The sequence below is a fragment of the Mastomys coucha genome, unplaced genomic scaffold (genome assembly GCF_008632895.1).
Source record: "Mastomys coucha isolate ucsf_1 unplaced genomic scaffold, UCSF_Mcou_1 pScaffold15, whole genome shotgun sequence".
Taxonomy (NCBI): Eukaryota; Metazoa; Chordata; class Mammalia; order Rodentia; family Muridae; genus Mastomys; species Mastomys coucha.
In genome coordinates, this window is record NW_022196897.1 from 72727163 (window position 1) to 72740231 (window position 13069).

The 13069-nt window shown below is 34.0% G+C and overlaps 1 protein-coding gene across 1 annotated transcript; it reads right to left on the minus strand.

Annotated features, from left to right (window-relative positions):
* Positions 1–1468: 1468 nt before the first annotated feature.
* On the minus strand, positions 1469–2536 carry LOC116090426 (olfactory receptor 8K3-like). The gene has a single exon (XM_031370890.1). The coding sequence runs from the start codon at positions 2482–2484 to the stop codon at positions 1543–1545; it is 942 nt and encodes a 313-aa protein (XP_031226750.1). The 5' UTR covers positions 2485–2536; the 3' UTR covers positions 1469–1542.
* Between the last annotated feature and the right edge of the window lie 10533 nt (positions 2537–13069).

Below are 13069 nucleotides of genomic sequence, written 5' to 3' on the forward strand. Positions count from 1 at the left end.
CATCTCTCTCTCTCTCTCTCTCTCTCTCTCTCTCTCTCTCTCTCTCTCTCTCTAATTTATTACCTGCTTTTTATTAGTTGTTAATACATGAATGTATGCTTATGTATATACACACATATTTCTAAGGACAACCTTGTCAGCTATATAATATTATTTGTATATACCCTTTAAGGTCTGAGCACTTGGTATTTGATAACCAATTGGTATGCTCTTCCCTGGAAACTACTATTTCTCTCACTCTAAGTGTTTCTTAGTTGTCTATAGCACTTGGCCTGGACTGAGGCCTTGTGGACTTCCCGTGTTCTCTTTGGCATGGCTATGTCTTCAACTCATGTTTAAGCTGTATCTGCGAGCATTTGTATTTTTACTTCCTGATGCAAATCATGTATGCCTTTGTTTAAATTGCAAATATTATACTTAATAGAATTATGAGTGCAAAATTATCCTAAGACACATAATATTCCATCAACTCCAGTACTTAATACATTTATTAATTCCACTAGTACATATTAAATTTTATGAAACATATTTCATTATATTTTCACACATGTATATAGGGTATTTACATACTACATTATATGGTCCACCCCCTTCTACCCTTTCTTCACATGTTCAACTTCCCATTTCTAATAATACAAGTTCTACTTTTACATCTTTTAAAAAATTCTACACAAGAGGACATATACAATACTTCTTTATAAGTTTGGCATAATTTTCTTACCAAGATGATCTTTACTTTTGTTAATTTTTTCTGACATTATTTCCTTTCTCTTCATGTCTGAGATATTCAGTTTTTCTATATAGATAACATGTCTTTTTCTAGCTAGTTGCTGTTAGAAGTGATACTGGTTTCTTGTCCTAGATGCTGTGAATATGTGATAATGAACATTGGTATTTAGAAACCTCTATTTTATGCTGTTTTAATTAATCTTTGCAGATATTCAAGAATTGTATGAATGGATCAGACTTCATTTCTTTTGATTATTTGATAAACAATTATACACTATTCTTTGCAAAGCATATATGTAGACCATAACACTAAAAATATACCTTTTAAATGGCAGCATGCCAGTATGATGTATATTTCTATATAGATGACATAAGAAAGAAATGAAAAATGCACATTTCATTACATGAAGATGTCTATAGCCAAGAATGTCTAAAGTGAGGTACACAAGTAAATGTGTCTCATCCATTTCACCATAGGCAAATCCCAATGTAATAACAATACCAAATTTTAGGTTCTAGCATGGAACTTTCTGTAAGACCAAGTTTAATACTAAAATAAAAGCCAGTTCTAATAAACTGCATTTTGAAAATAAGGAAAACATTTCAAAATCACTATGCCTTTTAGTTCCAGGGTATTTAAAATTCTGGTACATATTATGTGCAATAGTCTATGATCAGATTAATTAAATATACATTAAGTATTAAATTTTGCTTTATTTGCTTATTTCTTGTAGGACACAAGATTGCAACAAGAGTTGTGGCTTTGTTATGCAAACTTTGTGCTTCTGGGATATCTCCCCTTTAAACTGAAATTTAAATACAAACTTTACAGACATTTTTCCATACCTTTTGAAGGGCACCTTTTACCTCTTTATTTCTCAAGCTGTAGATAATGGGATTTAGCACAGGAATTACCAAAGTGTAGAACACAGAGGCCATTTTATCATTCTCAAAAGAGTGACTAGATTTGGGTTGTATATACATAAAAGACAGAGTCCCATATAATATAACTACTACTGTCAGGTGAGACCCACAGGTGGAGAAAGCCTTATGTCTGCCTTCTGCAGAGTTCATCCTGAGGATGGCCACCAGGATAAAGATGTAGGACACAAGTACTACAGAAAGGGATGAAACCAAATTAAATGCTGAGAAGATCAATATGATAAGTTCAACATCACGTGTGCCTGAGCAGATCAAGGTCAGCAAGGGGAGACTGTCACAGTAGAAATGGCTAATAACATTATAGCCACAGAAAGATGAAATAAAAATTTTGATGGTGGTGATCAGAGAAAGAAAGATGCTGAAGAGATAAGGAATTGTCACCAATACCCAGCACACTTTCTGTGACATGATGACAGTGTAGAGCAAGGGGTTGCAAATAGCCACATAACGGTCATAGGCCATGGCTGACAGAACAAATAACTCACTAATGATGAAGAAGATAAACAAAGATAGCTGGAATGCACACCAATTATATGGGATGGTATTTTTACTTGTGACAAAGCTTACCAACATTTTTGGTCCCACAGCTGTTGAATATCCAAAATCAATGAAAGCTAGATGTCTGAGAAAAAAGTACATAGGTGTTTGGAGCCTCTCATCCAACTTGGTAAGGAGAATCATGCCCAAATTTCCCACCACAGAAGCAGCATAGATGAGGAAGAACAGTACAAAAAAGGGGGCCTGTAGTTCTGGGCGGTCTGTGATGCCCACGAGAATGAACTCAGTCAGCACAGAGAGGTTCTGATTCTCCATCTAGAGAGTTAAGGAAGTGTTTACTTGGAACAATCTTCAAAACACACTGGGATTCAGGAAATTACCTGTTAAAATTTCAAATTCAAGTCACATTGTGTAAGAGAATCCTATGTTTTTATGTTCTTCATTTGTTTATTTTGAAAGAAAGTAATTTTAAATGATTCATTTCCGTTACTGAACACTGATACAAGGTTTAAAAATATTGCATACTGCATAGCATATACATTTGGCATTGTGTTTTTGAAAAATGCTGAATATATCTGCAAAGAATATATAGTATCTTTATAATTTTGTGGGCAAACATATCATTTAAAAGATGATTGATCTAGATTAAGAATTCTGATCTTTTTTGAGTGTTTCTGTTTTAAAATACATATAACTGTGAAACATCATTTTAGAGAAAAGTAAATGAAATAAATGATTTACATGTGTCTCAGCTTTACATTGTTACAAGTCACCCATGGAATCATCACCATATCCCTGTATAGAAATTGCTTTATATCTCCTTATTGCAGCATCTTCTATCAAATATCATCCTGGCCCCTTATCTATTCAGTATATGAAAGTGAAACCTCATTCTGTTACGGTTTGAATCCATCTAGAGTGAATAGTTGGAAATAGGTTTCACTTTTGCATTAGTTCAGAACTTAGTATGTTGAAATGTGTCCTGTGTTGCCATTATTCATTCTAGTATGTTTTAAATATGCATGTAAAATTATAGTCATTAATCATAGCAATTAGTAATGTACTCCTAAGTAAACCTCTACAACTGTGCATAATTCACTATTGACAGTACACGACTAGAGGAGCAGATGATATCGCCAACCTGAGGAAGCTATGTCTACCTTGATGCAGGAAGAACAACAAATGCTGTACCAAAGAAAGGTCTATGGTTACTAGAGTCTTATATATGGAAAAATTAATTTAAAAAATTGTATGCAAAACAAGCAAAGAAATATTAGCTGCCAAAGAAGCAATAACTCCCATAGAAATGTATTATGCTCATGTTTTAATTTTGACTACTTTAAAATATTATTTTATTTTTCATCAGCTAAGTGTTTATAGATTTGAATTACCAATTGCAGTTTTTTAAATCTGCACTTAGTTAGTTCCTTTCTGATATGTTTTATATGTCTGGTTGTTTATAAAATATGTTTTCACATACGTATGTATTGATATTGTATATAAAATATTGTGTAGAATATTGTATAGAATATAAAATGTGAGGACTACTATACTCCTGCATTAATTATGGCTAGAAAAACTCAGATGCACATGCACACACACACACATACACACACTCACACACACACTCATACACACACACTCACACATACACACACACACACACACACACACACACTCACACACACACTCACACATACTCACACACACACTCACACATACTCACACACACACTTTGTTATATGTGCATAACAAATTTCTTCCGGGCATGACTTAATCACTACATTGATGAATTCATGGTTATCTGCACAACAAGACCTGCACAAGATTAAGTTAGCTAAAATACTGGCATAAATGGGGGAGGTACTCTTCTCCAAGCCCTTCTGTTATTGAAGAACTCTTTGGAGTTGATACATTCTCAAGAAATGGCAATCACTCTTTATTGAGGATGTGGGCTCTGCTTGGTTTCTCACGCTCCAGTGGATGGCATCATATCCATTCATACTAGAGCAGCAGTAAGGGATCTTAATGTATCATAAGAGTACAGACATGAATTTTAGAGAACTGTTTATTGGAGATACATGGGAGGATTGAAGGGAGAATATACACAGTATATTTTATCATATTTCATTTTATACATTCAAAATTCTCAAAAATAAAAATTTAAAAATACATATAAGAATTAAAAATTATTACAATTATAAGTAACTATAATGCATTATTGATAGTAATATCTATCATAAATTATGCCTATGTTTTAAATTTTAAAAATAAAGAAGTATGATTTACTATTTTAAATATTGGCTAATATGATGCTGGGTTAATAAATTTAAGATTGGAAAAAATGAGCCAGGCAGTGGTGGCACACTCCTTTAATTCTAGCACTTGGGTGGCAGATGCAGGCAGATTTTTGAGTTCGAGGCAGGCTGGTCTACAGAGTGAGTTCCAGGACAACCAGGGCTATACAGAGAAAGCCGGTCTCAAAAAACCAAAAAAAAAAAAAAAAAAAAAAAAAAAAAATTGGAAAATATGTGACAATAATTTATTGAGCCATGTGATTGGATGGAATATAATGAATATGTTAGCATATGCATGAATAATGGTATTGGAAAGTCTTACAACATTGAGACTGATAACATGTTGTAAAGATGAGAATTATGGACTTCAGTATTCTCTAAAATGGAAACGTTAAAATTATGTAGATAAAGGTTATAAAGTTTCCTTAACTAAGTTGGCATGGGTGCTATGTTCCATCTCCAACACTTCAAGGATATAAAACTGCCAGTATTTTTAAATTAAAATATTTGTAGAACATAATGATGCACCTTTAAAGTAACTGATATGTCTGCAATTTGTAATAGTCAAATTACTCTTAATTATCTTCAAATCTGAATCATGAAATCATGATGCCCTTCCCTCAGACTCCCAAGTGGCTGGAATATGTACTAGACTATTGTCTTCCTTCTCTCAACTAACTCTCTCTCTCTCTCTCTCTTTCTCTCTCTCTCTCCCTCTCCCCCTCACTCACTCTCATGTTCACCTGATCTGATTGGAAGAAAGTGAAGATTTATAACAAGTCTCACTCTTACCTTATAGAATCACAGTTTCCCAGGAAACACAATGGGTTGGATGAAGGATCTGAAGCACATGGATTGCCTATTATGTAGAAGGGAACAACCAAGCACACCATATTAGAGTATAAAATTTAGGAAGTAGAGTAATTGAGATTAACAAGTGGGAAAAAGCAAAAACATTATGCTCAAGGAAATAGAAGAAGCAGTCAAGGAAAAAAAGAACTTTCTGCTGCTTTAAAAACAATGCATTAGGCTTGGCTTGGCCCTCTAGATGAGTAAGCATTGATCAAAACAGCCAGACAATATTATTTTTCAAATGTCAAATGTGAAATCATCCATATTTCTAATATATTTGTTTCATGCAACAATCTGAAAAACTGAAGAGAGATTGCTTTTCTACCCAATGTATAAAATGAAAACAAAATTCATTATTTTATCTCAATAGGTAAGTACAAATTGCAGTACACATTTGACAATTACATGGGATTACTATAAATTGTCTCAACTTCCAAGTTTGGAAAATGTGGTAGTGTACAAATTCCAAAATCTCATGTCTGTGATGTTCATTTAAGGTGTAGAGTGGATGTCTGTGAGTCTTGCTCCCCCCCCACATTTATTTAATCTTATTTATTTTTTGTTTTAATTTATATGTTATCTATTCTTCTTTCATACAATACATCCTAACAGCATCATCCTTTCCTCCATTTCTCCCATTTCCTACCTATCAACCTTTCCAGTCCCCCATTTCCACTACTCTTCTGTTTCCCTTCAAAAAAGAGCAGGCCTCCCAGTGACATCAACCAAATACCACATAACACGATGCAATAAGATTAGGCACAGGTCCTCATATTCAGGCTGGATGAGTCAACTCAGTGGGAGTAAATGGGGCCTGGAGAAGGTGGTTAGTAGTCAAGAGTCTTAGATTTTAATGTCAGCACATAGATCAGTATTATGTTCCACCAGATAATTCTTTCAGATATTTACTCTTGAGTATGGATCCCAGATGAATGGATTGATCTCTACAAATAGACTAAATTTCTTAAGTTTCTTGACCTCTTAATATATTTTTATCTGTGCAACTGTTATTCACAATTTTAGGATAAAACTGCATAACATAAATTTTATCAAATATCACCTAAGTATACATTTAATAATATCAAGTATACTCTTACTGGGTAGAAAATGACAATTTTTCCAAGTATATTTATTAATTCTCTTTAAACATTGTACATTAGTCATAACTTTATTTATTATAAGGTTTATTTATTCATTATATCTCATTAACTAAGATTCTCAAATGCTTGGTCAAACTTCTGTGTACTCACATGTCTGACTTTGGTACCTCTGTCATCTAACTAGTATCTGTTAATATAAGCAGGCCTTCCTCCTCCACACTCAAAAAATACCTTTTCCTTTTAAATTGGAATAGCGTAAAAATAGCAGCTATGACATAAGGTGTGACATCTCTTATATTTGGGATATAACAGCAAAAGGAAAGTGCTGTCCAAGCATGAAATGAGGTGCTTTATAACTCCATTAACTGTTTGATCTCAGCTGCCAGAGCATATATTTAAAAATTTACTAGATTTTTGACATAAGTACCTGCATGGTACTCATAAATCTCCTAGTGAAATCCAAATTAGGATGAAAATTCTTAGTCTGTTTGTATAGAACATATGAGAAAAGGCAATGTATTCTAGAATGACATAGAGTTTATTAAAAAATTGATTGAAATGGAAAGCTTACATACATCTTATCAGTATTTCTTTATATTGATTAGAGCAAGTCAAATCCAGTATGAAGTTGACAGAGGAAATGTGCATTAGCTTAAATACAGGCTTCTTTTTACATTTGAGCTCTGAAGTCTCTACCAGTAGGTATGGCTGTGAATAACTGTCTATATATAATTACTTTACTTCTCCCTATACAGTGAAGTTTACAAAATATTTGAGAAAATGGAATTGAAAGTAATAAAGAACGATATATGAGCAGTAAGGAATATTAATGAAAGGTGTCAAGACTCAGTGTTTCCTGTTCTCTGCAACTACTCCTAAGTGGAATTAAAGATGTCTTGATACATTTTTGCACCTGCACCTCACTTGTTAATAAATAGCAGCACCCTATTTTTGGTTCACATCTGTAGGATTCTCTCTCTCTTTCTCTCTCTCTTTCTCTCTCTCTTTCTCTCTCTCTTTCTCTTTCTCTCTCTCTCTTTCTCGTGTGGCTTTTTGGAACCACCTATAAAGTAAGCCAAACTTATACAAATACTAGTAAAACAGATAGTTATTGTAAAAATGAAAATATAACTGCAAAAAAACTAGGGAAAGACAATGTTACCTAACCGGAAACACCTTCAGAAAGCCATTTGAGCTGTGGAAACATTTAGAATCATGGTTGCATTATCTCCCTGTATCACACATACACAGCCAAATAACATGTTTGCTGCAATAACACTTTACCTGGAAAATTTTTTAAAGTGTTAATTTTCCTCAATATCCCATTAGTATAGAAATAATAGAAAATAGAGACAAGGCAGATAAGGAAAAGCAAAATGACAGGTATAAGTTTAAATGTGATAACCTTTACAGTGTCTGTAGTTGAAACTGAAGTGGTAAGGAATTATCACTAGAAATAATTTGATACCATAAAGACTGGTTCAATCCACTCACCTACAATCAGAAATGTGTTCTTCTTCTTCTGTAGGATTAACAACAAAACTGTAACTAAGCATCCTTCCAAATGTCTCTTCCTTTTGAAGTATGCATCGGAGAGCTTGAATACAATTTCTTGGTTATTCCCCAAACATCTTAGAACTTACAACAATGTCACTGAGTAATTTGTTAATTACCCAGGGATCAGTTGATTTCCCTCCTGAGAAATTATATTGCATAGCATTCAATTTATTTCTTGTTATTAAATTTAACTTAAAGTATTCAAATATTTGAATGCATCTTATTTTTTGCATCTTATATCTTGATTTTTTTTTCACTCACTCTTAAGTGTAACCATGTAACATTCCTCAATTCCTACCATGTGTTAATGCTTCTGTGTAGAGGACAAATTTAAACATTCACAATGGTGACTTTTAAAAATTAAAAGCTTACTATTACAAACTTTTATAAATTTTATTTATGAAATGACAATAGATGATTGGTTGATGGTAGATCTGTAATCATCAGAGAGGCAGCAGTCCTTAGTATTCATCCACTTTTTTCCTCATAGATACTTCTAGTGTATAATTGATATAAGTACCTGAAATATAAGCATCCTTATAAAGTAAATATGTTGAAATTTTTAACATATAGATCATTTTTATACATTTTTATAGCTAAAGCTGAAGTCTAGTTTAAGATTTATGTATGTTTTATTATTTTGCTTACTTTCACTGAATAAAATTTTGATACTATTTGATAGCAACCATTTTATGTACGTTTGTTTTATGGCAATGCATATTCTGTTAGTTATAAGTTACTAACATATCTTACATTACATCTCCCTCTGAGATTAAAAAAATTTTGTTCATTTTACTTCAATATTAAATATATTTGGAATCTTTAGGCATACGATTAGGAGACTTGATTCTCTATGGATACCCATGTATTACATTTCCTATTGGTTTCCCATTATCCTGGATGTGAATGGACACATTTACATCATAGAGGCAAAGGGGACAGTGGAGGAGGGGAATAGGAATGGGGAGGGTGTGTGGAAGGGTAACCAGGAAGGGGGAGTATTATTTGAGATGTAAAAGAATGAAATGATTAAAGAGAAAAAGAATTGGCAAAGTACTGCAGTTAAAGCATCACACTGAGACCCATCTGCCATGTGGCTTGCCCATAGGAGGAGCTGTTGCTGATAGTCCTGGGGCTAATTATATTTGATGTTAATTCTGTTCTCCTGTGAGGGGCTGAGAGCAAGGAATGAGCTAGCTCTCAGGTAATTTCCTGTAAACCTTCTTCCCACTTTAAGTTATAAAAATAAAGAGTAGAGCTGGTGATTGGAGAAAGAGGGGAAGGTGGAGCTGAAGGTTTTGGGAGAGAAGAAAGAAGACTATTGAGGAGGAGGAAGGAGGAAAGTGAAGCAGAAGCACCTGGCCTGGAGAAACCACAAGTTATAAGGGGTTTCTTACATGGGGAAGATGGTAGTATAGCGGTAGATTTGCCCAATCTAGGCACACAGCATGTATTCATATTAATTGAGTTATGTTTTCATTGCCCGGGCTTATTTGGGTTAGAGATTAACTGCAACAAGGAGCCACCATAATGTGCAAGTATATGGTGGAGAGAAGGAGGAGAAAGAAAAGCAGAATGGTTTGTTTACTTTCAAGAGAGATGGAACTGTAGTCTAGTAGAGGTGGAGAGAAATAGCCTGCCCTGCCACCTGAAAACATGGTGACATACCAGTCCATGCTTCCACTGAGGGCCTTGTGTGGGTTGTGGCCATTGCAGCAACACAGGTCTGTGTTGATGTCCTTGGATCACATATATCACCCCTAAAGACTATTCGCACGTCATTGGATGCTGCCTAGGACCGTGTTGATGTCCTAAGCCTTGCAGAGCTGGCCCTACCCGTCACTGTCTGCAGCTCTCAGAAAAACAGGTCCTGCACCTAATATAAACAGCACAGAAGAGCATGCCTTGGTTGGGGGAACCATGAGCAAGCTAGCTCTGAGGATGTGAGTCCAGATACTGTGGTCAAATTTTTATTTGTTTGTTGTTTTTAACACCATCATAAATGCCAGAAAGAATCAGGAATAGGGGAGACACCTATTTTGGCTTTTATTCTCTATGGTTTTTGTATAGAGTGATTTTGTTCTATAACTTTGGTCATGAGCCAGGAAAAAGGAAAACAATAGCAGCAAAGATGTGTTGTGGAATAAAGCAGTTTGTTTCCACATACTCTGGAATTAGAAAGAAACATATTGACTCTCGAATCAGTGACTTACTTCCAACAACTAGGACCTATTTACCTCATCAAGAACCCACACATTCAGGTTTCTATCACTGCCCAAAGTAGCACTTCTAGATTCAGAGTGAGTAGCTGAGCCAAGTTTCAAATTCCAACAACTCCCAAAATGTTTGCATTTTGTAGAGCAAATCTGATTTTGCCATTTACAAGAATCTCCAGACCTAGCAGAAGTTTTCAAAAATTCAAGTTTATAATCTCCTTTGAAACTCATAGCCACCCATGCTCTAAGATTATGCAAAGTTTAAAAAGTAAATTACTGAGTATAGCTTGGAGCAGGAGAGGTAGTCTTCCCTAGGATGAAAACATTAAGTTGTTCTCCAGGGTCAAACTGTCAGACCTGAAATTATACATACAAGTAATTTTATATGGATGAGCAAGGATCATTATATTAAGGAATATATATGTAGTTGTTGTATGCACATATGCATACAATAACAATTAGTGAGAAGAGAGACCATGGATTTGAAGGATAATGGAGAACATGACCCCAATCCAAACTCAATGTGATATGTGTACCAAGGAGTTTGGGTAGATGTCCTTTTGAGGGCATACCTACCATGATACCAAAAATTGAGTCCATTGTAGAATACTTAAGTATGTGGCTCTTAAGCCTTTGAAGCTAGTTTATGGGATAGATATGAAAGATTTTGAAATTTTAATTTGTAAAGTCTTTACAAATATTTAATTAAAACTTGAATGATTTTTGTGAGTGTTTAAAAGACTAGATTTACTGGGTTTGGTGTCTGTAGAATTCCTAGAGGAATGTAGACAGGTGAAGTCTAATTCATAAAGTTTTAGAGGAGTAAAGGCCTTTACCAGGAGGCCACTCTTATGACATTCAGGAATCAATCAACTGAATTCTATTTATGTCTTGAGAACTTGAATGAGGACAAATTAAGAAGTTCCTGTTCTAATTTTTTTTCATAAACTCCATTTACCCAGTGGTATCCTTCATTGATTGAAACTAATACTTTTTCCAAAAGTCATTGTTCATTTACAAGACAAAAAGATGAATTACATCAGCATTTAATACTAATTTATTCATCAATCAGAGGAAATTATATAGACCAAACCATACAATATAGATGATTTTCATGACTTTTAGCTGTCCACCAGAACTTGATGTAAGAAAGAATCTATTGCTAAAGACATACTTTGATCCCAAGGCAAGGAGAAATCAAGCTGATACTGATATGACAACTTCTTCTGTATTGGCTTTTTGATTTATTAATTAATTAATTAATTTATTTATTTATTTATTTATATTTTGGTTATTTGAGACAGGATTTCTCTGTGTAGCCCTGGCTGTCCTGTAACTCATTCTGTAGACCAGGCTGGCCTTGAACTCAGAAATCTACCTGCCTTCTCCCTCCCAAGTGCTGGGATTAAAGGCATACGCCACCACTGCCTGACTCTATTGCCTTTTATAGTGCCTAAAGGGACTCTCTAGGCTACTAAGATAGAAAACTTATCTACAGGTTTACCAAGTTGTGATCACTATGAGTTATAATAAAAACCACTCTGGAAAGATACAAAGATCTGTGCAATAGTGTTGTTACTATTATAGAATTAACAAACAGGTTTCTGATTAAACTTTAAGGCATGCAGCATAGAATATAACTTATGCCTGGTCTTATAAATCTTGTCATGATCCGATGGTTTGGAATAACAGAGACTTTATAGGAGAAAATACTACTATTATTTTATGAAATGGACAAAATATCAAATGGTCTTTTAAATATTTGTTCATCCATCTACCCATACATAAGTGTATCACTTACACTTAATTGTTTATGTATATCAATAATAGCTGTGGAATATCTGTTTTCTACCTTAAATTGTACATGGTCATACAACATCATTCTTACAGTGCATATTTTATCTGCATGGTTTTGTTGGTTATGTTTGTTCTGAAAGTTAATATTTTTTACTTGTTAAATAAATGTTGAAAAATTATGAGTCAGAAATAATGCATCAGAAAAATAATGATATATTTAGAAAAGATATTGCAATGAAGTAATTGCAATGGAGAAATTTTAGCTCAGGAACATGGATTCTCCTATTATATCTAGAGGTCTGTGTGATCTGTCTGGAGTTTAGATTTGCCCTTAGTACATACCTTTAATCCTTCTGGCTGTAATCTTTTAATACACACCTTTAATCCAAAACAGTAATGTCTATTTAACAGCAGCACAGGAAGAGTAAAGGCAATTCATTTAGTTTATCAGTGACTTTGGAGTTGAGTTAGTCAAGAGTCAATGCAAAAAGTGTAATGCAGTAGAGTTTAGTTCACTCATGAGTTGATACAGTTCAGTGCAGGTAAACAGAGGCAGTTGAAATTAGGGTGTAAGAAGGAGCTAGAAGATTAGAAGAGACTTGCACTTCAGTTTAAGGACAAGTAGAGCAATTCAGTCAGATGTTAAGAGATGCCAGGTTGAATCAGTCATCCTAGAGAGCAGTTTTGAGTCAGTTGAACCAGCCAGCCAGAATTCAGACTGATTAAAAGATGAGCTTATTCAACAATAATACTTTGGGACAACAGTTACATATGACAAATAAAAGTTACTTTACATTTTACAAACTATATAAAATTGAGTGTAAAAACATTTCAGTTTTCTTTCTCATTTTTTCAAACTTATTTTTGGTAAGCAAATAAAATAATCAGTTTTTTTTTTTTTTTTTTTTTTTTTTTTTTTTTTTGGTGTGGGTCTACTTGCAGGAGAGCCAAAGAATAAGGTCAGGGTGGGAAATTGGCCAGATTAAGGACATGGTACAAAAATTTCCCACTTGATACTTAAGGTTGTAAACTACAGTGAGGCTTTCGAGTTTTTTTTTCCTTTTTTTTTTTATTAGATATT

Excerpts from the sequence above, each read along its gene's own strand:
- LOC116090426 (XM_031370890.1), bottom strand. The coding sequence starts at position 2,484 with ATGGAGAATCAGAACCTCTCTGTGCTGACTGAGTTCATTCTCGTGGGC.